The sequence below is a fragment of the Pan troglodytes genome, chromosome 3, assembly GCF_028858775.2.
Source record: "Pan troglodytes isolate AG18354 chromosome 3, NHGRI_mPanTro3-v2.0_pri, whole genome shotgun sequence".
Lineage (NCBI taxonomy): Eukaryota > Metazoa > Chordata > Mammalia > Primates > Hominidae > Pan > Pan troglodytes.
In genome coordinates this window covers 24,283,724-24,310,015 of record NC_072401.2, presented here as the reverse complement: position 1 = coordinate 24,310,015, position 26,292 = coordinate 24,283,724, and the positions used below count along the sequence as shown (strand labels likewise).

Below are 26,292 nucleotides of genomic sequence, written 5' to 3'. Positions count from 1 at the left end.
ACATTAATGTAAGATATTGGGAAAAATAGTTCACATTGAATAAATAAAAATGTGTTAATAATAACTATTAAGATCTGGAATCACATGTGTTAGAAGAAATCTAGCATAGATGGAATCATACATTTCAACTTGATTTACACACTACTCAACAGCCACAAAACAGCAAATTACCCAAACTTGCCCGATTATCAGAATCGCTTGGGTTGCTTATCAAAATTACAGAATCCTAGGCTCTACCTCCCAGGGCAGTTGTTCTCAACTGAGGGCAATTTTGCCTCCCGGAAACATTTGGTGTATCTGGAGACATTTTGGTAGTCATAACTGGAGGTGTGCTACTGGCATCTAGTGAGTAGAGGCCAGGGATGCTGTTAAGCATTCTAAAACACACAGGACAGCCCCCAAAACAAAGGATTATCTGGCTTAATATGTCAACAGTGCTGCAGCCCAGAAACCCATATCTAGAGATTTTGTTTCAGTGGTCTGTGATGAGGCTTTGAAATCTGCATTTCTGTCTATGGATCCAAGTTTTTCTGATAAAAGATTGGAAACTTGGTGCTATCAGTAGAGTTGGACTTGTTGAAAAACATCCCATGGAAGGGAATGCTTAAGGTAGGCTTTGAGGTAGGGATAGAATAGAAACAAAAGATGTAAAAAGGGAAGAACATTCAAATAGAAGAGCAAATCATACCCAGTAGGATAAAAAAAAAGGCTATGAACCAACACTGGGCCAGCCAGCAATAAATAGTGAGAATCATTTGCAAAGCAACCTCCTCTTTCTGCATGGAAGGCCAACTGTGCCTCATGGCATGTAACTTGCATCTCCCACCTTAGATTTTAGCTGACAATAAATACATGCTATGTCATTCTAACTCACTTCTTAGTCCCCAATATGAAGATAAAATAGCCCATGCCCACTCATTTTTCTAATAATATCTTCCATAAAATCCCAAAATATAAAGAAAGGGAGTGAGAATGATATTTCATCAGATATATCTGGTTTAATATCCAACTCTGCCTTTCATTAGCCATGTGAGTTTGGACATAATAATAGGGTTAAATGGGTGATTTCAATTAAATAATGCATGTAAAGAAATTAACTCAACATCAGGAATATAGAAAATAGTAAAGATCAGCTGCTATTTACTATTGTTATTATTTATTAAAGTAATATTTATCTAAGAGAACTATGGTATTATTTAAATGAACAGAAAAAGAACAAGTTGGGATTTAAGATGATGACAGGTTCTTATTATCAATCACAGCAACTGATTATTTTGTGCTTTGTTTTGTTTGAAGGGGATTGAGAAAATCCTGCCACATAGAAATGAGTATTTTAAAATGGCTCCAGGTTTGAAACTATTCACCCTCAGTTCTCAAGATTTTTAAAAATCTGAATGAATACAATACAAAACGATTCAATTTGGCTGCTTAATTTGGTCGTGGTTTCCACTGTGTTTCTGTATTTATGATAAGAAAGTTAACACACGTGAGTGTGTTTTCTAAAAAAAAATGACTTCTTTTGGCTATGAATTAAGGTATATAAATACATAAAATATATGCTATAATATTTATAATAAATCCTTATACCAGCTATTCTAGTGTCCAGAGTTCTATGAAACATAGTTTAAAAACTTCTGGATAAGATTAATATGTATTCCCAGCTTGAAGATGAATGTGTTATATGGTATGGAATGAAGAAGCTCAACACTCTAGTCCAGATAGATTACATCAATGGTTTTCTCTTGACTAGAGAGTCAACACTCCTGCATGGTCAGAGAGTAGGTTTGTCTGGCATGATTATCTCTTCACGAAAGCATCTTGACTCTTTCAAGATGTTTGCAAATTGATTGCTTGATGATGTGTCCCAGTATCCTTCCAGACAACAGATTTGGGTAAATTTCTGCATTTTCAAGACCCATTTAAACTTCTTCTTTTACAAAAGATGATCATTACATTTACTTCTACAGATTCACTGCCTAGGAGTTCATTTCAGAATTAGGCCCTCTATAGCTGTAGCTGTTCATATTCTTTCTTCCCCACTAAGAATATATCACTTGCTTGCCTGGCCTGTCAGCTGGTATATGTGAAATGAATGTGGGATAATTTTGAATCATAGCCTAAGCTAAACATTATTAAGAAGACAAATTGTCCGAGGGTAGGAGGAGGTGAGGTTTACAAAGAAAATAACAACAACAACAAAAGAAGAATGAAAATCCATATATTCTTATATTATCAGGATGGATTAGACTCTTTAGTTACCATTCTAACTCATTTTAGTTAAGCCTCTCCTATATACTAAGTATCTCAATAATAATCAAATAGGTCTCACAGGCCTCCCCTTTTAGATAGTTCATGAAGAAGATAAATCACTAAAACATATGTTGAGTCAGAGAGATGAATGCCAAAGGGAAAAATAAGATGGGGAAAATGTGTAGAATGTGTCCAGAGTAGTTGGAAATGTTGCACTGAGAAGGTGACACTTGAGTAAATGAGGGGACAAAGGGGCAATCCATGTGGCCCTCTGGCAGAAGAACCTTCTAGGAAGAGAAAACAGCAAGTGCAAAGGCCTGAGGACAGGAGAATGCTTGGCATTTTTGTGGAGTAGTGAGGAGATCAGACTGATTGGGAAGGTTTCAGATAGGTGCATGAGGGGTTGCCAGAGTCAGATGAAGTTGGCCGAGTGTAGGGCCACCGTACATTCCAGTTAGCCTGGTGTAGTCTGGGTTCATCCCTGAGTAGCTGATTATGTGCACTATCCCCTCTCCCTCTCAAAAAAGGTTCTGCTTGGATGATAAATTATATGGCGATCCTTGGTTAGTAAGGCACTCTTAAGATTTAGCTTTTAGTCTTAGAGACATGAGAAGCCACGGAGGGTTTGGTCAGAAGAGGGGTTTCACATGACTTAGGTTGCATCAGGATCACTTCGTCTTCTGTGTTGAGAATAAAATATTGAGATGGGTTGGCAAATGGGAAGCCAGTTAGGAACCGATATGGTTTGGCTCTGTGTCCCCACCCAAATCTCATCTTGTAGCTTCCATAATTCCCATGTGTTGTGGGAGGGACCTCGGGGGAGATGACTGAATTATGAGAGCGGGACTTTCCTGTGCTGTTCTCGTGAAAGTGAATGGGTCACACAAGATCTAATGGTTTTAAAAATGGGACTTTCCCTGCACAAACTTTTTTTTTTCCTGCCTGACACCATCCACGTAAGATGTGACTTGTTCCCTTTTCCTTCCACGGTGATTGTAAGGCCTCCCACCCACGTGGAACTGTGAGTCTAACTAAACCTCTTTCTCTTGTAAATTGCCCAGTCTCAGGTATGTCTTTATCAGCAGCGTGAAAACAGACTGATACCAGAAACCTATAGGATTTTCATTCGAGACTATGCAATGCAGCCAGAGAGTTGAGTTGTTTCACTTGAGGACATGTAGCTAGCTGGTGGTGGAAACGGATCTAGGATTAATTCTCCTGACTTCCAGTCTGGACTTCTTCCCACAGTGCCCAGTTTCTCTTTCAGTTTAAACTTGAGAACAAATAGAATGCCTTGCTCGCTCTTTTCAGGCCTATTAAGTCTCCAGTTTGATGGCACAACTCAGTTCCTTCCTCTTCCCATTGTGAGAAATAGGCATGACCCCCACAACCTCCCCGAACCTTTTTCCCCTTTCTCCTGAAATAGCTCATTTTGCATATATTAACCAGGAATTTTTAGGACTTTCTGTTGAACTTCTGTATTTATACTTTTGGCTCTTATAACCTCTACAGAATACTGAATTTCACGTGTACAGTACATATTTATTAACTCATGAATGTGTTATAGAAGCAAATCAATTAGGATGGAGTCTAAGTACAGATGTGAATATATGTTTTATGCCTGTTTAAATAGGAATATGTGTATTAATTGGAATTAAATGGATTCCCATGGGTCTAATTATGTCTGTGAATTCTTCAATTTTGTTTATATTTTATTTCCACTTGATTCTTATTTTATTTTTACAGGAATTAGCCCTGGTTTTTGATCGTTGCTTTCCTCAGTTAGAGTGGCTGAGAGGAGCAATGTATGTACAGATTATACATTTTTTTATAGTCGACTACAATTGAATATCAGAGAATGCACTAAAGGCATTGAGATATATATGTGCATTAGATTCTGTTTTAAATATGTGTGCTTGAGATATAAACTTGTGGGTGTGATATGGACAGACATATTTACACACGTGGTATTTCAAGTAGCCTGTATGCCCATGGGGAGTTACTCAGACAGTGAAATTAAAATTTATGTTATTTCTACCGGCCCACAAATTCCAGCAAATTTGGCATCCAACAGGACAAAATAGATTGTCATATAATGTGCTTATCTCTCATGGGAATAAAATAAGAATAAGCTAACTCTCAGGGCATATGTAAGAAATGAGTGGACAAAAAGCATTTTATAATGTGTTACGAAATGTAAGGTGGTATTTATTGTCTTGATTTTTTTATTGCACACATATGCTTGAGATTTCTTCTCTTTTTCCCCACCGTCCAGTGCCCATACCTTATTCTCAGCCCTGTATTTCATATGACAAACAAAAAGTAATTGGGTTATTTTAAGGACTCCTCCTTTGAGTGAGGTAGGAGCTAGGAACCTCTCAGTCATTACATGTGGGAGTCCGCCCACTTTTGGTTGGGTGTGTGAGAAAGGGGCAGATATACTGTCAGTGCCCACACTTGGGTATAAAAGAAGCAAAAACAAAACCCACAGTGGATTGCAGAGATTTTAGAGGAGAAAGATAAGGAAGAGGGAAAAAAAATCAATTGTTTGAATGTGGGTATTCAAAATACTTAACAACCTATAAGCAAAGGCTCAGAGCACTTTAAGTAGACACATGCAGTGAAGTGGTGTCTGTTCTGATTAGAATGGGTTAAAGAAAAAAGCTAAAAACCTCAAATCCTATTCCAGTAGTCAACTCTGGATTGTTATTTTTAAATTTTATTACAGGAAAAAAACTTAGTTTTCTTAAATTTTGACTTTACTTTCTTATAAATATTGAATCAAACTTTATGCATTAGAACCAAAATCTGTACATTTCTGCAAATATTTTTTGCTGATCCATGCATGAAAGAGGTACAAGGTTTTATCTATGGAGATTCAAGAAAGGGACACACCTCTGACCCACTGTATTTCTTATTTGAACTCCTGAATCTATTATAAAAGTTGCTTTCCCATGTAGTTATTTGAAGTCCTGGTGGGGCCTAGCGGAACCAATAATCCAAAGTAGTGGATAATCCAAGAATGTCATTTATATTTGGCTTTGGAATACATTACCAGATGTTACTCTAGCAGATTTCCTTTCCTAATTAGGCCTCACTTAAAGTAGGAGTTAATTTTGTCTTCATTAGCTGTTTCCAAGTCAGCAGGATGGGGCAAGGAGGAAGCCTGGGGCATGCTGGGTATTTGGGGGGAGTTGGCCCAGTGCTAAACGTCTGTGGTAGATCCTGTTCAAAGAACAAAATTCAAACACAGATAATCAAGTTGATGGGAATATACACTGGAAATGTTTATGAACACCTTCTTGAAGAATTCTCAGGCCTTTGTCAACTCTTTTTTTTTTTTTCTATTAATCATGAGTGCAAAAAAATTCCATAATAGGAATTAGGCAAATAATCACATTAAATTTTGTACAGAAAAAAAATTAGAGGCTCAGAGAGGTTAAGTCACCTCTCACACAGTTTGATCTTTAAGTACACAGTACCTAAGATACTGAAACTGATTAATGAATGATAAGAAGACCCCACTGTTTCCTTCTTATTGATGATTTGAATAATGAGGAAGCGAGAATTCTTCTGGCCTAATTCACATTAAGAGAGCCAAGATAATGAAGCTGTGATTAAATGGCTATTAAACTATTTTTATCAAACAGAGATCAAGCGAGTGTGAGAATCTGGGGACACAGAGTGTAATTGCAATCCTACAAGATCCAGAAAAAATTACTAACATAAGCAGGGCATGGTCCTTTCATAATAGCTCGCATTTAGAAGTCTTTGGGATAGCGCATGCAGTATTCACTCTGCATTTCTCCCTTCAGGTGGCAGTTAGCATCTCAGAGTCCCTCCTCTCCTCCTTAATTTAGTGGATTTATTGACCCTCTGTGTGCGGTTGGGTGAGTTGAATGCACTGTCTGCCACACCATGTATAACCAGTTGGAAGATCCTTTTGCCAACTGTGCACAAAGGAAGAAGACCCAAATATTACAAACTGGGTTCAGAATTTTAATGTAGAGGTGCCCCTGGCTACCTGAAGGGCCAGAACCTATCTTCTTTCAACTATGCCTTTTAAATGATGTCAGACTAGTACAGGTCATAGAGGGACTCAGCTGTCCCAAAGAGCAGAGATAAACCTTCTCATTTTGTTGACTGTTCTAAACTATCATTTATTAACGACACGGTAACACTTAGGAATTGTTGCAGATTCTAAATTTTGGGTTGTTAGTATAAATGCATGTGTATCATCTGTCACTGGAAATTCTTTACACCATGAGTGAGTTTTTGTTGATGTGCCTTCTTTCTTCCTAGAGCGCCCTTAGAGAATAAGGTGTTACAGTCACACAGACCTTTATTTAGGTCAGAAGAATTGCATTGTGTAAGGAGAACCCAAGGTTGACACCCACCATGGGAAATGCTGTTTGATAGCCACAGAGCTAAACTGTGGAAATGCCCGTTGGCCTGTTTTCTACCTTTCCTTCCGCCTCTGCTGCCAGCTCCAAGGCTGAGCTTAGTTTGTGCAGCTGTAGATCACTGTCTAATTGGTGACCTGCTCTTTCTTCCTCCCTACTCTGCATTTTCTTTTCTTTTTTCCCCAACTCGGATGGAGCTAAGACGTATATTTTTTGTAAAATAGTATTTTCAAACAATTAGAAAGCAGTATCAGAGCCGAGTCTTTGAAAGGTTATCTTGCAATGTCAGTGCAGTGACTAATGTGTTTCTATACCCTGTCACCTGTGAACAGACATGTGTGAGTAGGCCAGTGTGCTTCATCTGCGGTGACTTTGATTTATTTGCTCTGTAAATTGGGACCAAAGCAATAATGGGAAGTGACATTAATTGTTTAACAGAGTCCTCTTTGTCACATCCATTGCCTTCTCCGGGGTGTTTGATTGTTGAAACTCATGCTAAACTAATTGAAATTGCCACAGTGAGGGGCAATATCCACTCAACATTATATAAACACAAAGTGTCATCAGCAAATAGCAAGTTTTCTTCCCAGTTTTCTATGATTAAAGAAAACACAGACAATTTGAAACAATAACTTTTTCCTTCCTTAATTCACTAAAAAATTTACTAAAATAAACGGTCTTGGAGCACTTCTGTGAGTCACCCACATACAGAGATAACAATAATATCGAATAATCATTTGTAATGGATACAGACCGTAAATAATCATTACAGCCCTATGGTAGATACTGGTTGAATAGTAGCCCTTACTACCCACATACTCCAACACACACACACACACACACACACACACACACACACACACACACACAAGCCGCCATGCTAATCTCCCATCTTACAAATCCTCCCTCTCATTGTGTTTCCAGTAGAGAGGGGAATTAAAATAGTTGGTGGTTTAATCAGATCTTATAAATTAATTATGACATTATCAAGCTCCAATATTTTTGCCATTGTATTTGTTATACATTCTCCCAGACTTATTAAAGAAATTGGAGAAAACTGGTTGATTTAAGTGTTCTTTGTCGTTTTAACTTGATTGGAATTATTGTAGTTTGTTTACACTAGGGATAGAGCTAAGGCGCCATTGTATTATGTGATTGAAAGCAAATAACGGCTTGTAGTATTGCTGGAAAGCCAAACACAAAATTTACATCATAGTAAACAAAATTATCCATTTATTGGTAAATATTCTTAACTCTTTTTCTTGAACTATTTTTGAACATCAATGAAATAAGCCTTTTTGAAAAATGGAATACTTGGGAAAATGCCCAATTTACTGAAAGTGTGTATATGTGTCTGTGTGTGCATGTGTATTTGATGTATTTTCTAAAATTATTAGATAATATGGAGATAGTTATAATGGTGTAAATCTCATGACTTTGAGATGATTTTTTAAATACATGTATTTCATTTAAATATAATTGTATTCAGAACAGTTAAATAACCTCAATTTAATTTTTGTATGTGGGGGAATCAAAGAAGGGAGTTATTGAAATCTTTGGATACCAGATTATGATCCTAGGCAGAAAATAAGGACTATCATTTCAGCCTATTTAATATTAGAATTACATATACAGGGTCCTTTCAAAGGCATATTGAAAGAAGGTAGATTGAAGAATCTACTGAGGGCCTGAGGGTATTCAATAAGCTTCAGTTATTGACTTGTGCAATTTGGATTTTTACAATTGGTCAGTTTATGGAAGTAGGTGGCACCATTTTGAAGTTAACAGTTACCCCTTCTGATTAGGATTTGCCTCCTGAATTAGAGGTTTGGTTTTTTTTTTTTTTTGAGACAGAGTCTCCCTCTGTCACCCATACTGGAGTGCAGTGGCGTGATCTTGGCTCACTGCAACCTCAGCCTCCTGGGTTCAAGCAATTTTCTTGCCTCAGCCTCCTGAGTAGCTGAGATTACAGGTATGTGCTACCACACCCAGCTAATTTATATATATGTGTGTGTATATATATATATATATGTTTTTTTTGAGACAGAGTCTCGCTGTGTCGCCCAGGCTGGAGTGCAGTGGCAAGATCTCGACTCACTGCAAGCTCCACCCCCTGGGTTCACACCATTCTCCTGCCTCAGCCTCCCGTGTAGCTGGGACTACAGGCGTCCGCCACCACGCCTGGCTAATTTTTTTGTATTTTTAGTAGAGACAGGGTTTCACCATGTTAGCCAGGATGGTCTTGATCTCCTGACCAAGTGATCCGCCTGCCTCAGCCTACCAAAGTGCTGGGATTATAGGCGTGAACCACCGTGCCCAGCCAATTTTTATATTTTTAATAGAGACGAGGTTTCACCACATTGGCCAGGCTGGCCTTGAACTCTTGGCCTCAAGTGATCTTCCTGCCTTGGCCTCCCAAAGTGCTAGGATTACAGGCATGAGCCACCGTGCCCTGCAAGTGCATTAAAGTTTTAAACTTCAGACACACCATGTTGCACCCAAACTCAAATCCAGGGACATGAGAGGGATGCATTATGCAAATTAAAAAACGTCAATTAAAGTCCCTGGGGAGTACAAATGGCTCTTTTTGGCCTCTTGAATCCAAAAGAAGTCCTTAGTTTTACTGCTGGATGGAGGGTGATCAGGAATTAAGGAAAACAATTTTTATGTGAAAATAGAATGTATACGTGATAAAGGCCTGCCTAATTTCTCTAGTAATACAATTTGATTTTCTGATTAGCTATCTTATTCTGTGATTCTTGTAATTTTGTCAGGTCAATTAACTGGAGTTCAGTGCTAGAGAAAAAGGAAGTGTGGGTACTGCTAGCTTCATTAGATGTCAGCAGCTTAGGTGCATTTTATAATAAAATCTGTGTGGGATAATTTAGCCCATATTGTTAATGTCATAGCATACAGAACTTTAAAAAGAAGATTTTGGAAGCAGGTCAGATTGAACAAACAATGTGAAGTGCTAAAAGAAGGAAAAGAAAATGGTCCAGAAGATATTGTTGGCAATAAATGCAGATCAATGAATTATTTAGCAAGTAATCATTGATTAGCTATGCCATGTGCCCAGTGTTGGTACTGGTTGTCCACGTGCATAGAATATCACACACTGCCTTGTTAACAAGGTACATGTTTGGAAGTCCTTGAACATTTTTTACAGAGTACTGAAATAAATATTATATTTTATAATGAATTGTTTACAGGTTCTTCCCTTCCACAGTAGTGTTATTAGAGGGACAGATTTTGTCTTGTTTCTTTTTGTATCTCCCACACTTCAGATGTCCCTGGCACAGAGTAGATGTTCAAAAATGTTTGTTAAGTGAATGATTGAAGATTAGCTTTCTATGAGTGTGTTGGTGGGAATGAATCAAAAACAAGGTAGAATATATTTGCAGGAGCCACTATTAGAAATAATAGTGCACTGGGGTTGGGCGCAGTAGCTCACGCCGGTAATCCCAGCACTTTGGGAGGCCGAGGTGGGTGGATCACGAGGTCAGGAGATCGAGACCATCCTGGCTAACATGGTGAAACCCCATCTTTACTAAAAATACAAAAAAATTAGCCGGGCGTGGTGGCGGACACCTGTAGTCCCAGCTACTCGGGAGGCTGAGGCAGGAGAATGGCTTGAACCCAGGAGGCGGAGCTTGCAGTGAGCCGAGATCATGCCACTGCACTCCAGTCTGGGCGATAGAGCAAGACTCTGTCTCAAAAAAAAAAAAAAAAAAAAGAAGAAAAAGAAATAATAGTGCACTGGAATAGTACCCCAGCCACAAGAAATAAATGCATTTAACAAACATTACAAAGCAAGACTTTATTCAGTGACTGATCACAGAAAGAAGAGTAAAAATACATCCAGAGTTTGGGTATGAAGAATTGTTACCCCAACTAAAGAAGTCAAAAGAAATAGCAGTTTTGTTGTGAAAGGTATAGAGTTTGGGTTTTGGGGATGAGGGAGCTATTATGAAGTAGAAGTGTCCAGTAGGCAGTTCGAGATTTATGACTAAAGTTGGGAGAGATGTCAGGGAGCAAAATAAATAAATGATTTTGGAGTGTTCAGTGATGAGATTATAATTGAAACCATGAAAGTGTATAGTTGCTTTCAGTATAGTTCCACTTTCTGGTGTTGTTCAAATAAAGAGCTGTCTAGACAGTTTGGGGGGTATGCTGTATAGGAGATTCAAACACTATATCTGAAAATGAAATTGATGGTTAAAATTCTCTGAAGGTCCAAGATTCTCTAAATCTTTTCTTTTACTCAGGGAAAGAAAGAAAACATGAGCAAGTGGAAAACACTTCTGTAACCAAGAAGAATTGCATACAGCAGTTTTAGCACTGACATAACAAATCGATAAATTAGGCAGCTCAACCATCAGGGATTAGTAGAGTAGAGGTATTCATTAATTGTGTCATTTGGACCAAAACATGAATTTGGAGTTTGAGAAAGACATGATCTTTGTGTTCTGGAATGGGCATTCTAGATTTCACATATGGTTCACTCATTTGGTCAAACATGTTGATGCATAGTGTTATCTGCCTCCCAGGGTCAACTCACATCTTCTGTTTTTTTCTCTTTCTGCAGAAGATAGATGAAGAGAATGAGGCAAACTTGCTAGCAGTCCTCACAGAGACACTAGACAGTCTCCCTGTGGATGAAGACGGATTGCCCTCATTTGATGCGCTGACAGATGGAGACGTGACCACTGACAATGAGGCTAGTCCTTCCTCCATGCCTGACGGCACCCCTCCACCCCAGGAGGCAGAAGAGCCGTCTCTAGTAAGAACCCTTCCTACTGTTTAGCAGGAATTGGAGTTGCCTCTGGCTACCCGCTGCATGGGTATGATGTAGTCACAATAAGGTTTGGATTTTTTCATTTAGAATGATGCCAAAGCAATCCCCAAGCACACTCAGAGTTGCAAATTGTGTGATTCTCTGTTTAAAAGTGTTGATAATACACGTCTTCGTGTAGTCTTATTGCAGTTTTTTTACTATCTTTTGCTGTTATGTGTGTGTATTTTTCTATCTTAGTGTTATTTATGTTCATGATGAAAACTTAGAAAATGTTGGCAACTGAAAGGAAAAGACTAAAAATTTCACCTGTGATTTCAAATAACCTCTCATATAAAAATGATTGCAATATCCTTTTAAGATATATCATGAACATATTGGTTCAAATTTAAATACATGCATAATTTTTAATGGTTGCATAGTATTTTATTGTATGGAAATATTCTAATTTATTTTGCAATCTTTTATGGGTGGATATTTAGTTTTTTCTTCTATTTTTCACTATTTCAAATTGTATAATAATTAACATATTAGCATTTTTATTCTTATACATACAATCCTAGAGATAGAATTGGTAGATCAACGAATGTGCAATGTTTTAAGACTTTGGATCCATATTTCTTATGAAGATTGAAAAACTATAGCACGTTTGCCACCCAAGTTACTTAAATTTATGGTAGACAATGAAGACTGAATTTGTTGGAAATGAAGAGAGAATTTTCTGTTCAATGCAGTGCTTGACCAGAGTTTTATTAGTTCTAAGACACAGTTTACCTTCTCATCTATGATAGCCATTTGTCATTTGCTAAAAATCAGACATAAGGACATGCTGTGTAAATTATGGGATGCCATGATCCTCCAGACTCTAATATCGTGTTTGGCATGCCATTTAGAGGTTGTTACTCTCCTATCACTAAGTTTTTGAATGTTAAAAATACTCTATGCAAATATATGGAGGCCCTACTTTGAGTCCATTGGATTTTGAGGTTTCTGATATACAGAATATCTCATAAGTAATTGTTATTTATTCTCCAATTTCTCCATTTGTTAGTGTCATTGGCTTTGCTCCCTAGTACCCTGATTTCTTTCCATTGATATCAGATTGTTTTCATCTATTCAATTTGTTCATTTGGGAAGAGCAGTTGACTCAGAGACGTACCGTATGTCAGGACAGGGAAGTCCTTGAGGGTCATCCAGTGAAATGAAGAAACAGAGGTCAGGAGACAGCAAATACTTTGCCTGTGTCAGAACCCACATCTCCTGATCCACAGGCCAGGACTCTACTTACAAATCCTTTTTTTCTTTTCTAAAATCTGTGATAGTCATTCTTTTATCCAAACATTCTTTGAATCAGTAATTTCATATACCAGGTTATGAAACACAGTTCAAAGCATCACAAAATCTTTCATTTGTTGCCACTTGACTTATTTGGGTTTTTAGAAAGAAAATGTGTATCTACTCTCCCCCACCCCCCACACTCCACTCCCATGTCTTCATTTAGCAAGGCAGCTTTTCACACCTAGCAGTGATTTGGAAATTATTTTAGAAAGGTGTTTTTTGCTTTATTTGTTCAAAAAAAAAATACGTAGACCACACCAAGTCCAATTTATGCAGTAATCCCTTATGGCTGGAAATTTTGAGATTTTCCTCCTACTTTTCACTATTATTTCTTGTATAATAATTGGCATATTTGCATTTTTGTTCTTATGCATACGATTCTAGAAATTGAATTGGAAGGAAAGGAAATATTTTCATAGTTGGTAGTGTAATGCCAAACTTTTTTCTACTCTTTAAATATCATATTTCCTGTAGCACTATTGCGCTAAGGTGTGACATAAATAAAATGATAGAATTAACTTTTATAATTATAATAAATTACATTTAAAATTTCAATAACTTATTCCAATGCTTAAAAGATGCATAACTTTACTTGCTTTTCCCTTTCCCTGATAATGTTTCTAGCTTAAGAAGCTCTTACTGGCACCAGCCAACACTCAGCTAAGTTATAATGAATGCAGTGGTCTCAGTACCCAGAACCATGCAAATCACAATCACAGGATCAGAACAAACCCTGCAATTGTTAAGGTACAAATGTAAATTTTTTAATACAGGGGGGATGTACCAAAGGATTTTGGCTTGAAGCAGTAAAACAAATAAGTTTGTAGGTATTAATTCAGCTGTGACCCCAAAGCTGCCTCATAATGATGAAATAGATTATGAATGGGATTCCGTAAACAGTGCTTGAGCTACTTTAAACTAGGCAGAGTTCATTTACGCATCGTCTTTGGGTGTTTGGAATGGAAGTGCCACTGTCTGTTAGTTCTTGCCCACTTTATTGTTACCTGCAGCATTGTGGGCCACAGTAAAATTTGCTGATAAGCTGGTATTATCTATGAGTGGCTTTAAGATGCAGAATTGCTGTTTTGCTAGCTGTCTAACCTGAGAAAGATTGCTTTTGGAATCACCACAAAACATCTATCTCTGCCATTAATTGGATGGAATGCTGGCAATGCCATAATTCAGCTAGTGGGCTGTATTAAACAATGTTTGTCTTGCTATTCACTGTGAGTGAAAACGGAGCATTAAGGGGTACTTAAGAGAGTTGTGAGTACTGGGCGTCAGCAATCAGTGGCAAATTAAGGTTTAAGCCAGCCAATTTTTTTTATTCACAATAAAGGCGCTGTAGGGTCTTGTTAGTTACATGTTGCTGAGTAGGAACATTGAAATGTAGGAGAAATAAAATAAAAAGCTGCATAAATGTCATTTAGGAATTTTAAATGTAATTTTCTTTCCTTGTTCTGCAAACAATTATTCACAGCTCATAGATCTAGTACACTTAGACTGAACACTTCATTGAAAAATCCCATCTCTTCAGAAAACCTATATCCATTCTGATAAGGTTCAGTTCACTAATTTTAGCTTTCTTTATGCCTTGTTTTTAAGACTGAGAATTCATGGAGCAATAAAGCGAAGAGTATTTGTCAACAGCAAAAGCCACAAAGACGTCCCTGCTCGGAGCTTCTCAAATATCTGACCACAAACGATGACCCTCCTCACACCAAACCCACAGAGAACAGAAACAGCAGCAGAGACAAATGCATCTCCAAAAAGAAGTCCCACACACAATCGCAGTCACAACATTTACAAGGTAGGCTGGGGACCAAAACGAGCTGTTGGTGAGGGCACTGGAAGCAAAGAAAGCACACGCAAGGTCTGAGAACACACCAACTTCTTGCTTCCGTCCCATCAGCGTCACTCTGTGCAAAGAGAATTCAGCACTTATTATAGAGCGGGGGAAGAAACCTTTCTTTGGACACAGGTTAAACATATTCTGTTCAGCTGATAGGCAGTCTAATTCACAAGCACCAAAAGACTCCTGAAATGTTAGCCAGGTGGTGAGGAATTGCAACATCACATGATGTTTATATGAATCTCAGAATTGCTGAGATAATTGAGGTTATGAACAAGCTGGGCTAACCAATTCATTATAGAGCTTTTATTTTTTCCCTTCCAGTAATGGAAAAAATGAGGCACCAGTGATTTGTTATATACACCTTAAGAAGTAGTAAATAGTGTTTATGCAGCCTCTCTTGATTACTAAGTACATTCCTTTTCTAATTCTTCTTGTTCTTTCTTGTTCTTTCTCCCTCTTCTTCTTTCTCCTTCTCCTCCTTCACCTCCTGCTTTCTCCCCTTCCTCTTCTTCTTCCTCTTCCACTCCTTCTTCCCCTTCTCCTCCTTTTCTACAACCACATGCTATGCTCACAGATTTTATTCTGTAAATAAAGATTTGAAAATTCCTGATTATTTTCTTTCTATTTAAGAAAGTGCCTAGATTAAACTAAACATATGGGTTGATTTTTGTTATCACCATATATTGCTGGAGAAGGCTGATGGTTCTGAGGCAGATCCTGGTGATTTGGGGAAAACCTCTCTTGGCAGAGATACAATTTTCTATCTTTTTGGCTCCCCCTTCTCAAAATGTCGTGGTCTTAGAAGCCCAAAGACCCCTTGAAATGGGCAGTTGATTTAAAACATGCCAGCTTCTACTTTAACCTTGTGGTGGAAGTAGGCATATTATAACACACCAATTATAAACATACACCTCTTTTTTTTTTTTCACTTTCATTTTCCCAACTTTTCCTTTTAACTGCAGAGTGGGAGCCAGTGATTTCTGCTTTGAACCATGATTAATTCGTGTAGGTATGCTGTTATTGCTGCTGATTCAATACGCTTTTTTTCCCCAGTGTTCTGAATTTTCTTCCCTCTTCACTACCTCAGTATTAGCCCAGGATTTTCAGAAGCCTTCCTGTAATATTTTAAATTGGCTTTCCATTAGGTTTTCCCTGGTAGATATCTCAAATCCACTGCCCATCACTTTCTGTCAGTTTGGGAAAATATAATTAGTGAAATGGACCACATTCTCATTGCTCCAGCTGGATCTTCCTCATAAGCACTACAACAGTTTTTCCTGGAGTAGAACGACTCTGCCATAGGCCTCATTGGTCATGAAGGCCTCAGGTGAGGGGAAGCAGATGAGCTCGCTCTAGTGAGTGAACAAATGAATTCACCGGGCTACTCCTCACCCTGTCCTGGTCATGCATGCATTTTCTGGGGCCAAATTTAAAGTCCTTGTAATATGTGACCCAGCCCGGCAGCACAGGTTTTAAAGTTGTTTTTTTTTTCTTTTAGTAAAGTTTTACAAATCATGACAATGAAGAATTAAATAGGCCTTTGGAGGAAATTTTCTTTAGATGAGACTGGCTGTATTTGGTATATATCTGTGGCAAGGTACAAAACGCTCACCCCAGAACAAAACCTGTTGACAAACAGACAAAATTCTTTAGTTATGAAAGGCTTAAAAGAAAGGAAACATGGCTGACGAGTAAGAACTAATAAATGCTCAACTTCAGTGATTATTTGAATTATTATTCAAAATCAAAATGCAGAAAATACATGAACAATTAGAGATAACTAGGAGGATCGATTGAAATTACCTTTCTTAAGGTGTTGTAATTTTTTTCTCACTGAACATCACGTATGATCTCCATAAAACATTTTGGAGTCAGGTTCTTTTCCTTAGGATGATTGTCTAGCCATGGTTGTGTGTTGATGTCTCATTTATTTGTTCATTTATTCATGCATGCACCTAAATACCACAATCTACATGAAAAAGACACATTCCTGACTTTAAGGATCCTACTAGTCTCTGGTCTACCAGTCACTGGAACAGGGTGGATTAAACTCTCAATAAACCAAATCAGTACTCCTCTAATGCTAGCATTAGAGAGTCTGGGTTTATTCAGGGATCGGATTCTGTATGTAGTTTGGGGACTGTCCCCTTCTTATGGCTCTCATTTCCTGTTTGCCTTTGGTCTCATTAACTATGACTGTTGCCATCTCCTCTCCTTTCATTGACTTTGGCCTTACCTGTACCCAACAATCAGAATTCGAGAGTCTTCCTTTGAGCATTTCAAATAGCCTACCCTACCTCTTGAAAACCAGAATTTCAGTGACTGATTTTCAATGTACATTTATTGTGTCACATAGCACATAGTTAATATCTGGTTATATTTTCTATGGAAGTTGTATGAATTATCCTAATTATTAGTTGAGTATCATAAAACTTGGTAAAGTTTCTTCATAAATGGATTCTTTTTGAAAAACTTGTTATATTAGACATACTCAAAAATTAATGTAAAATCAGCTCATTTATCTGTATAAATGAAAAACTGAATCAATGTATCTAATTTGTTGAAGATATGAGCTTCATATTTCTGGATGTATGATATACCATTCAACTGTGTAAATCTAAATCTATAAATTAAATATGCAAATACTAGTTATCCAAGTAAGTGTCTAATTTCAGGTTAATTTGGACATGAATAATATTTTCACATTTCAAAAAAATTAATGGCTGGGGTTGATTAATTTACTTTAAAGTCGTTGAATGCAATTTCTTTTGACAATAGGATAAAGGAAACAGAATCTTGGCCAACTCTGTGAGTAACTATTTTATGGCCCTGAAAATATCACTTAGTATCATTGGGTCTCAGTTTCTTCAACCATAAGATAAGAAACTTTATTCTAAAGACCTTTTTGGTTTCGACACTATGATTTTCATTACATAAATAACTACCACTTGACCTTTTGAAAGTAATTATTTTAATGAGAAAAAATTGACATAAACCTACATACACATAAGCATATGCTTATAGATAAGCATAGATATACATAATACATGAATGTATAGCCCAAGTGTGCCTCTCATCATATTTTCCCCTCCTTCTGTTCAAAATACAAGATTGCCACAGAGAAGCAATTGAAATTTTGGGTGAGAAGATTCTTAATCCACCCTTCATTATTGGGAAATGCCTCCTGTAGGAGGTAAGATTCAGAAAAGCACAAAAGGCGGTAGTTAGCCTCTTTGCAAGTCTACACACCTTTCAACTGATTAACATGGTGTTCTACTTTAGTTGTCTATCAGATTTGGGGATCTGAACCCCTTCTAAACCATCTGGATCAATGCCCACAATTTGCCATCATCTCTTAATTAATTTTCAGTGAGTGGAATAGTTACTGCATGAGCTTTGGCCTCATAGAAATAACTATTATCAGGGCTAGATATAAAATTATACGTTTTAGGAGTAAAATCAACTGAATATTCATAACGTTCTGTCGCCTTGTAGTTGCTCTGCTGTTTTCTTGTCTAAACAAACCGTGTACTGTATTCCAAATTAAAACAGAAAACATTATTTCTCTCTGATGGTATGATGCAAATTTTGTATCTGTAACAGGGAGGGTTCATTTTTGGAAAAATTCTATTTTCATATGTGTTTTCAAATGGTAGTTTACTGATTCAAATGCTGTTTGGAATTTGTTTTAGCATAATGGACTTTTGTCTGACTTTGATTCAATATTCAGAGAATTCCTTAGTTTAGTCTTTCAGTTTTCTGGTTGTTTTTCCAACTTGACTGTTGTGGAGAGAAAAGAAATCTAAAAGACACTCAATATTACATAATTAGTTTCTTTTTTTTTTCTTTAGCCAAACCAACAACTTTATCTCTTCCTCTGACCCCAGAGTCACCAAAGTAAGTATTAAGAAATGTAACCATTTTCTGAAAGGGAAGGGGGTTCTAATACATTTGGCTACAGCAACTCCATTTCAGTTTGTTTTTATAAATGTGCCATATCTTCCAGTGACCCCAAGGGTTCCCCATTTGAGAACAAGACTATTGAACGCACCTTAAGTGTGGAACTCTCTGGAACTGCAGGTAAGCCTTATATTTCACTTAGAACTTGTGTGTGTCTGTGTGTATATGTGTGTGTGTGTAATAAGATAATAGAGTGTACTGTCTATGTGGTTAATGAAATTAACAAAGAATACAAAATTGGATAAGAAGTTATCTGCAAATATTTCCAGTTGCTTATTTAAAAAAAAACTAATAAAAAATATTGAAGCGCTTAAAAAACTTAGACTAACTGAAGAGCTTTTAGGCAAACTTCTGAGTTGGTTGCAAATGGTGCCCTTGCACTAAGTGCTTTAAGTTTAGGTACTTGCACCCCACCAAAAAGTGAGTCGTGGGATGTCTAAACAAGAAATTCCTTGGCTCTGGCCATTGCTGATAAGGTTAAAGGAACAGTACATTAAACAAGATGCTTTGAGCCAGAACTATGGTGCCTACATGCACCGTGGTCATTGTTGCTAGTTTAATTTCACACTTTGAGTTTGCTAAATTACCTTCTTATGAAAGGTCTAATGCATGATTGCATGACTTGGTCAAGCAGTAGAGTAGTTAATTTCATGGTGTAGATATATAGTGTATGTGTGTGCAGACTCACACATATGTACATATATACATATTTTTATAGGCATGCACACATAGACACAAATCTTTACTTATAAGCATATACTTAACATCATTTCTTAAATACATACATAACACTATTTCTTAAATACATTATAACTTACATATATGTTTAGGAGTAGCTTTTGTGTGTATATATGATATGCAATAGAGGCCTTCTTATCTGACCAGTGAGGACCAGCAATTGGTGGGTTTATTAAAAAAGTTGATTCAATCTTATACTGTTTTATTTTACCTTTGCTTAAAACATAAAAATATACATTCAAATATTACAGTTTTGGTAGAAGATGGAGATCTTTACCTTAAGCTTATTTTTTACTATTTGGGTGTCTATGGATTCATCTTTCTTGTATAAACCACACTAATATATTATTATATATACATATTATAGATGGTAGCCACTTTTTATTGCTTGCTCCTTGAAGGAAAAGATTACAGACATTGGTATGGTAGTCTGAATTCTTCTAGATTTTTATAATTTTTCAAATATTTTCCAATTCCACCCATCCACAACTAGTTTGATAACACTTCTTTTAGCAATTACCTTTTTTGAGTTTTTTTTTTTTTACAGGAATATTTTTCCACACTCACATTTCATTCATTTACAGGAGATTTTACCATCTTACATAATTTCAATCACCAGTACAATGCACATTAACTATTTAGTCTATTGGGGTACTGAGACACATTGATAAGTAGCATGAAAGCAAATATTATTTATTGGATATGTTCCACCACCTTCTAACAAAGGTAGGCCCAGAAAGCAGTTTCTAGTTTGTTGAGTGTGATTGTAATAGCTGTACAGATATAAATTGGGGAAGCTGAAGTAAAGCCCAATTGCATTATGTAACAGAAGGGATTTAGAGCTTTGGAAAGCAAGGAGATGAGGACTTGAAAGATGCTGAATGAGGCTAGAAGGTAAAGTTTGGAACCTTCCTGGAGAATAACATAAAGAGGAGATTGAGGGAGATTTGTTTTTTCTCTAGAGATATTCTGGGCTTGAAATGCAATGCAACGTATAATGTCTACAATTGTCATCTCCTCTAAAAATCTTCAGCAAAATTGGTCGCTTAGTAGTGTTTGAAGATTGTGACAAACACTAATTGTACCTAGAAAGATTCACAAAGGGAGAAAAAGAGTTATCAAAGGGAAAACACTGTGGCATAGCTTCAAGTTTAAAGACATTGATTGGCCAAAAGAGTTTTTTAAAATGATAAAGGCAGTTAAAGGACTGACAGAAATATTTAGGCAATACTATCATCCTAGTGAATGACAGAGGTGATCCGTGGAAAGGAATGTGGAGGAAATTAAGCTCTCCATAGGCTAACCTGACTTGGAGAGCCTTCAGGGAAAACAAACAAACAAAAAAAATGCACAGATTTTGAAGCATAGGGGTGGAATGGAGAGAAGATGTTGATGGAGCAGAAGCAAGAAAGCAGGAAACCAAAGAGATGCTCAGATGACAATGAATTTGGCAAGGACTGTGAAATCAATAAGCAGCTACAAAATGGCATGCACACTTTCCCTCCTGGATCTTTTGATTGCTAAGACTCTTTTCTACATCCTTGATCTCTTGTACACCTCAGTTTCCTCCATTTCAAAGTCATATTCATAACTACTGATAAAACTGTCTCCTCAAAAGACTAAAATATAGGTTGAAAAATAAAATTGCCAGTATGCAATCATTTTTGACACACAAAAATGGAATTTTATGTGGTTCGATCTGAAGTAAAACAGTTTATAAGCAGCAAAGCTTCAATTAAAAGTAGTATATCGTGATTTTAAAGAGCAGATGGCATAGCTTGGTGAAGTTTACAAAACCTTGGCTTGGATGTTGGGCAAACCCAAGTTTAAATTCTGAATGACCTCCCATCTAGTGTGTGGCCTTGGTCCATTTACTTAACCTCTGAAAGACTAGGATTCTTATGCATGATATGAAGATGGTGACAATACCTACATCTCACTGGGTCAGTGTGAGGATTAAATGAGATAAAATGTGAGTGCCCCCTTATTATATAAGTACTCAATAAATATTAGATATTTAATTACTAATTCTGAGTTAACTTCATTTGCAGTGGTCGTTGTACCTTACTTCTTATCTTTCCAACTTTTGACTGGTTTCACCTCTTCCCTTTTATTGCCCTTGCTGTGTATCCTCTTTGGCAATCTCATATATGAAGTTATTTATTCTTTTTCTGTGCCTCCCCCACCCCCCACTATTTTCACATCAAATTGAACAAATACTGCTTTTGGTGTAGGTATGGAATTTACCAAATCAAGGCAGAACACTCACTGATTTGAGATTCTCTCAGCAACAGCTGCTTCTATGACTACAATTTCTGGCAATTAGCACTCCATAAATAGGTACTTCACATACAGTATCTTCCTTACTTTCTGCCCATTTCATTGTTGAGGAAAGATTTATACGTTGACACAAGCTATCTAATGGACTCTGGGTTCAAAGCAGGTCTGCCTGAAGAGAACTTATATCTCTTTCCTGAAGTCTGAATTTTAAAGATAGTAATTGACATATGTTATGTTAAATAGGCTTCATTGCACTTGCCAAGTGTCATTGATTGGTACTGTCTGCCAGGAGCATCGTGTTGAGAAAGATTCTAAGGCCAAGTCTGTGCTCATGGGGAATGTCATGATCAATTAGTGATGTCTACCATAGGTGCAGCAGGTGGGTGGCAAGGGTAGAAATAGCATTTATATTGGTAGTTTGTTGATCCTTGGTCTACAGGCTTAATCAGTTTGACTGCAGCAGAAGAAGTGACCCAAGCTTTGGCTCAGGCCTTCTGGTGTCTTCTTTTTCTTTACTCTCACAAATTTTGGTGAAATTTTCCAAATGTTTAAGTGGAAATGTAAGGAGTCAACAAAATTCTAAGACCTCCAGAATAATGCCTCTGCCCCATCTGCAGTGTCTTTGAGAAACAGGAGGGATGAGATAGGAAGTTTGCTTTATTAGGTATTGCCAGCTGGTCTGACTTCTTTGTGATTGTCCTAAACTAGCTCATTTTGGCTGATAAAAAAACTCTTCTCTTTTACAGGTGTAAAAACTAATTTGATTTCAAAATAGCTGTTAGTAAAGCAAGATGAGAGAAAAGAGAAGGCTCTTTTGGCAGAAGGCATTTAAATCTATTGCATATGGAGATTTTCAGAGTGCTACACTTTTTTGTTTCTGAAATGGGAATGGCAAAGCAATGTCAGCTCAACAAGGTGACGGTTTTAACCACAGACACGAAGGAATTTGGGTAGGGACCAAAGTGACTGACCCCAAAATTTTATGTATATGTATATATAGTTTTTATTTGTTATTACTGTAAACATTGTAACAGCAGTAGAACTATTTTATAACTGATAAAATGAGAAGAGCAAAAAATATAATCAGATGTCGTCACCCTAAAACAAGTAGGCCTTCATAATTTTTTTCTCCATTGATATATGTTTTTCCACATTATTTTCATCAGAGGGGACATGTGATTTGATGTTATTTATTTTTTACTTAATTTTTTCTCTACGCTTTAATCAGCAGTCATTCAAAGTGTACTTTAGTAGACTCAAAAAAACAACAACAAAATACTCATTAACCAATTTGTAACTACCACTTTTATGTCGAATTTTACATTGCCTTTGTGGACTCTCAATTTAGAAGTTCATTTTGCTGGAAAAATGTACTGACAAACAGCATAAATATTGACAAACGGCTGTAGCCTTTTGGCATACATACTCCTTGTGTATGTGACATATCTTTGGGAAAGTGGACCAAAGTAAAATATGGGTAGTTGTCGGTAGTTTTAAAAGGAAAAGCATAGCATCAGAGAACTGGAAGGTGATTTTGACAGGCCACATAATCTATTCCTGTGCTTCAAGAATCTAAGAAAGGAAGACCCAACAAATTCTTTTTACAGCCCATTCCAATGCTTGGCGACTCTTACTGTCAGAGATTTCTTCCATATTTCAAACATATTCTTCATTTTCTATTTTCAATTTCATTCTTTTTGACCCAGTGTCTATAATGACAATTCCTTTATTCCTAATTTTTCTTTTCTGGAAATGGTACCATCCTATTTCTTGTAAGCCAAGGATAGCAAAGGAATTTTCTCTCCCACATCAGCTTTGGGGTTTGGCAATAGCCACCTGAAATGCCAGGTTCCCCTTACTCATCCCCTATCCCAGCTCTGTGGGGAATTTACACACGGGTCAATTAATGATATCTTCATCTTCCATGAGCAAGAGTTGGGGAATTAGGCTTATGTCATAGGAATGTTCTGAAGCTTTTCTCCAAGGCCAGTTTGTTACCCAGTAACCAGGGGTGATAGGAGAAATACTTAAAATGTACTGAAGGCAGGCCACTCCCAAATGGACTGTGGCCAGCCAGAGGACCAGCAGGGTCTGTTGGATAGTCTTCTGTGCCAAGTGTGAACACTTCAGTTGCTGGGTCTTGTGGAGCTCCAGTGAGTCCTGGGGAAGTAGGTGCAGAAGGAGAGAACACTAGGGCAGCTTTTATCAACTGAATATTTTAACAACTGCTGTAGAGGTAACGGTTGGTACTCAGTGAATATCAGCTTTCCCTCTGCACTCTTGACACCCACTCCAAATTCATGAGGCCTGAAATATGTGAGTAGGACAAGTCACACACCTCTCTTTGCTCAGTCTTCCTATTTTGGTGTGTTTTTAAGCAACTTAGAAACTCATCTCCTAATTTTTTTTTTCTTAAATACCTGAATTGGCATGCAACATATGCAAAATCCCACTGTTAAACAAACTTGAAAGTAAGTTGCAGATTTTGCAGTAGATTCTGCAAAATGTTATAAACTCAAAAAAAAAAAAAAAAAAAAAAAGATGCCATTAGTGAATAGCACATCACAAGAAACAGAGCCAGGGACTCACCATTTATCAGAGTCATTCAATTAAACAAACAAACCCAAAAGAAAACTCCTCCAAGAAAATCGTTTCATAGCGATAATGAAAAACAAAACAAAACTTGTCTTTGCCTTTTTTTTTTTTAAATAAAAGGGCTGTTTAAAAAGATGACTGTAGAGTATGTACCACTTCTCCCAGATTTGCTGTGCAGAAGTGTGTGTGAGTGATGTAGAGGTGCTTGTTTATTATGGAGCACATTTCAATGCAGTAATCATAAATATTGCTAAGGTTGTGCTCTGTTGAAATATGACCTACATACTCTTGATTGTTTGTGTTATGTGATTTGTCTGACACCCATTACATTCTGGGTAATAGCAGCCATTTGTTGCTCTGCACAGCAGGCTCTTTTGACAAAAGAAAATAGGCGGCAATAAAAAAGCTATAGTCTGAATTACATTCTGCACCGAGCTGCACTGCTGAGAGTTTGTGCAAGTGTGTTAACAATGCTCGGAACTGCCTCTTGTCAGCCTTCAGCCTGTAATGGCCATCTGTCCTCACATAAATCTGTCAAAACCTGCTAAGTTCAAGAGAGAGCACGGAATATACCTTGTACTGTCAACACCAAAATGTACACATTCCCCAGAAAATCAACACGCAGAAAATAATCCAGAGGTTATGGGAGGCATTAGCACTGTTGATTTGGGCTTGTGGCATGAAATCGAGAGTCCAGAGATTAGTGGGAAGATGAGCAAAGGTAGTGGCATCAAGGGACTGAGCACTGACCTCCCTCTTACTTCAGGGGGGAAAGTTTTGGGTAGCGGAGGTGAGGCTAGAGAAATAACAACTAGTTCAGAGGCAGCAAGGGGTGGCCTGTCTCATCAGCAGCTCTGAAAAGTTTAACACTATGTTAAAAGAAAGAAACATACTTCTTGCACCTTTGTTTTGTTTTGTTTGGCTTTGGGTCTCAACTGTATCTGGAGATAGGCTTTCCATTAGGGAGGCACTTGGTGATAGGAAATCTTGTCATCCGTGAGATTTCTCAATCTTGCTTTGAGATATTCTCTGGTTAGAGATGTTTCAGTAAACAATGAAGGGTTTAGGGAATTAGCCAAATTATTTTTCTCTCTCCATCTACTCACTGATCTTGAAATATCTTCCATTCAATAAGCAAGTATTACCTATTTGTTTCAACAAATGGTGCCCGCAGAAATTTCCAGCCCTTATATTTTTACTCACAGGGCATATTTGATGGTCTCTGGGTGTTTCCATCAATTTTAAGTGTATATGCAGAAAAATATACTTATGTCAAATTTTAAAGAAGCGCTTTTCTATTAAAATCGATTGTGAAGTCCCTGGAGGCTGAGTCCCTGAAATAGCAGTATCTGGTGTCATATCCAGCACATAGTAGGTGTTCAACAAATGTCTGTTCAATGGCCACAGGCTGTCTAATGTGTGACAGAGTAAAAGGCTTTGTTTTTAACTCAAAGAAAGTACAATCAAGGTGTCGCCACTCCCCAGAGCAACTTGAGAACCAGTTATTTAAGCGATAATGAGCTTAGGTACTAGGACAAGGGTTTCAAATTTTCAAGACTCAGAAGGATTTCTATATTTGAAATCCCTAGATACCTGAGCTATTTTTAGAACCAGTCTCTCTTTAATAGTGGCCTAATTTGGCGTTCCTGAAGTTTAAGGTTTCTTTTTATAAATCTAAAATATCTGTCAAGATATGTATACCTGAGAGTACAAGGTGGCGTGCGGCAGACACTCTAGGGCTGGGGTTCTCAGATGTGGCCTGTGAAGCATCTCATTAAAAATGTTTACCCAGTTTCCCAAGTGATTCTTGGGCTGCTGAAATGTGAGACCCACGACTAAAGGAGAATCTAGAAAAAATAAAATTAGTACAAAATAATAATGCAACAAATGTGCCCAAGCAACATCCTGCAAAGCGCTTATAATTGATTTGGAAAGACAAGATATAATTCACATTCGAAAAGAGATAAGCAAAAATGTATAGTAATATGTGATTGGTATCAATAGAGGGATCCTGACAGTAAATTACTAAAGAAGTAAAAATTACCCTAGCTTGGGGTGATCATGCAAAGATTTACGGAGTT

The 26,292-nt window shown here is 37.3% G+C and overlaps 1 protein-coding gene across 12 annotated transcripts in view; it reads left to right on the top strand.

The window, feature by feature from the left end:
- The window catches only part of PPARGC1A (PPARG coactivator 1 alpha), a 684,626-nt gene that overhangs the window by 633,707 nt on the left and 24,627 nt on the right, over positions 1 to 26,292 (top strand). For all 12 annotated transcript variants that reach the window (XM_016951407.3, XM_016951411.3, XM_016951413.4 and 9 more), the window contains 5 exons: positions 11,239 to 11,433; positions 13,408 to 13,530; positions 14,389 to 14,593; positions 18,490 to 18,535; positions 18,645 to 18,718. In XM_016951407.3, coding sequence (XP_016806896.1) covers positions 11,239 to 11,433; positions 13,408 to 13,530; positions 14,389 to 14,593; positions 18,490 to 18,535; positions 18,645 to 18,718 — 643 coding nt within the window. The remainder of the gene's footprint in view (positions 1 to 11,238; positions 11,434 to 13,407; positions 13,531 to 14,388; positions 14,594 to 18,489; positions 18,536 to 18,644; positions 18,719 to 26,292) is intronic.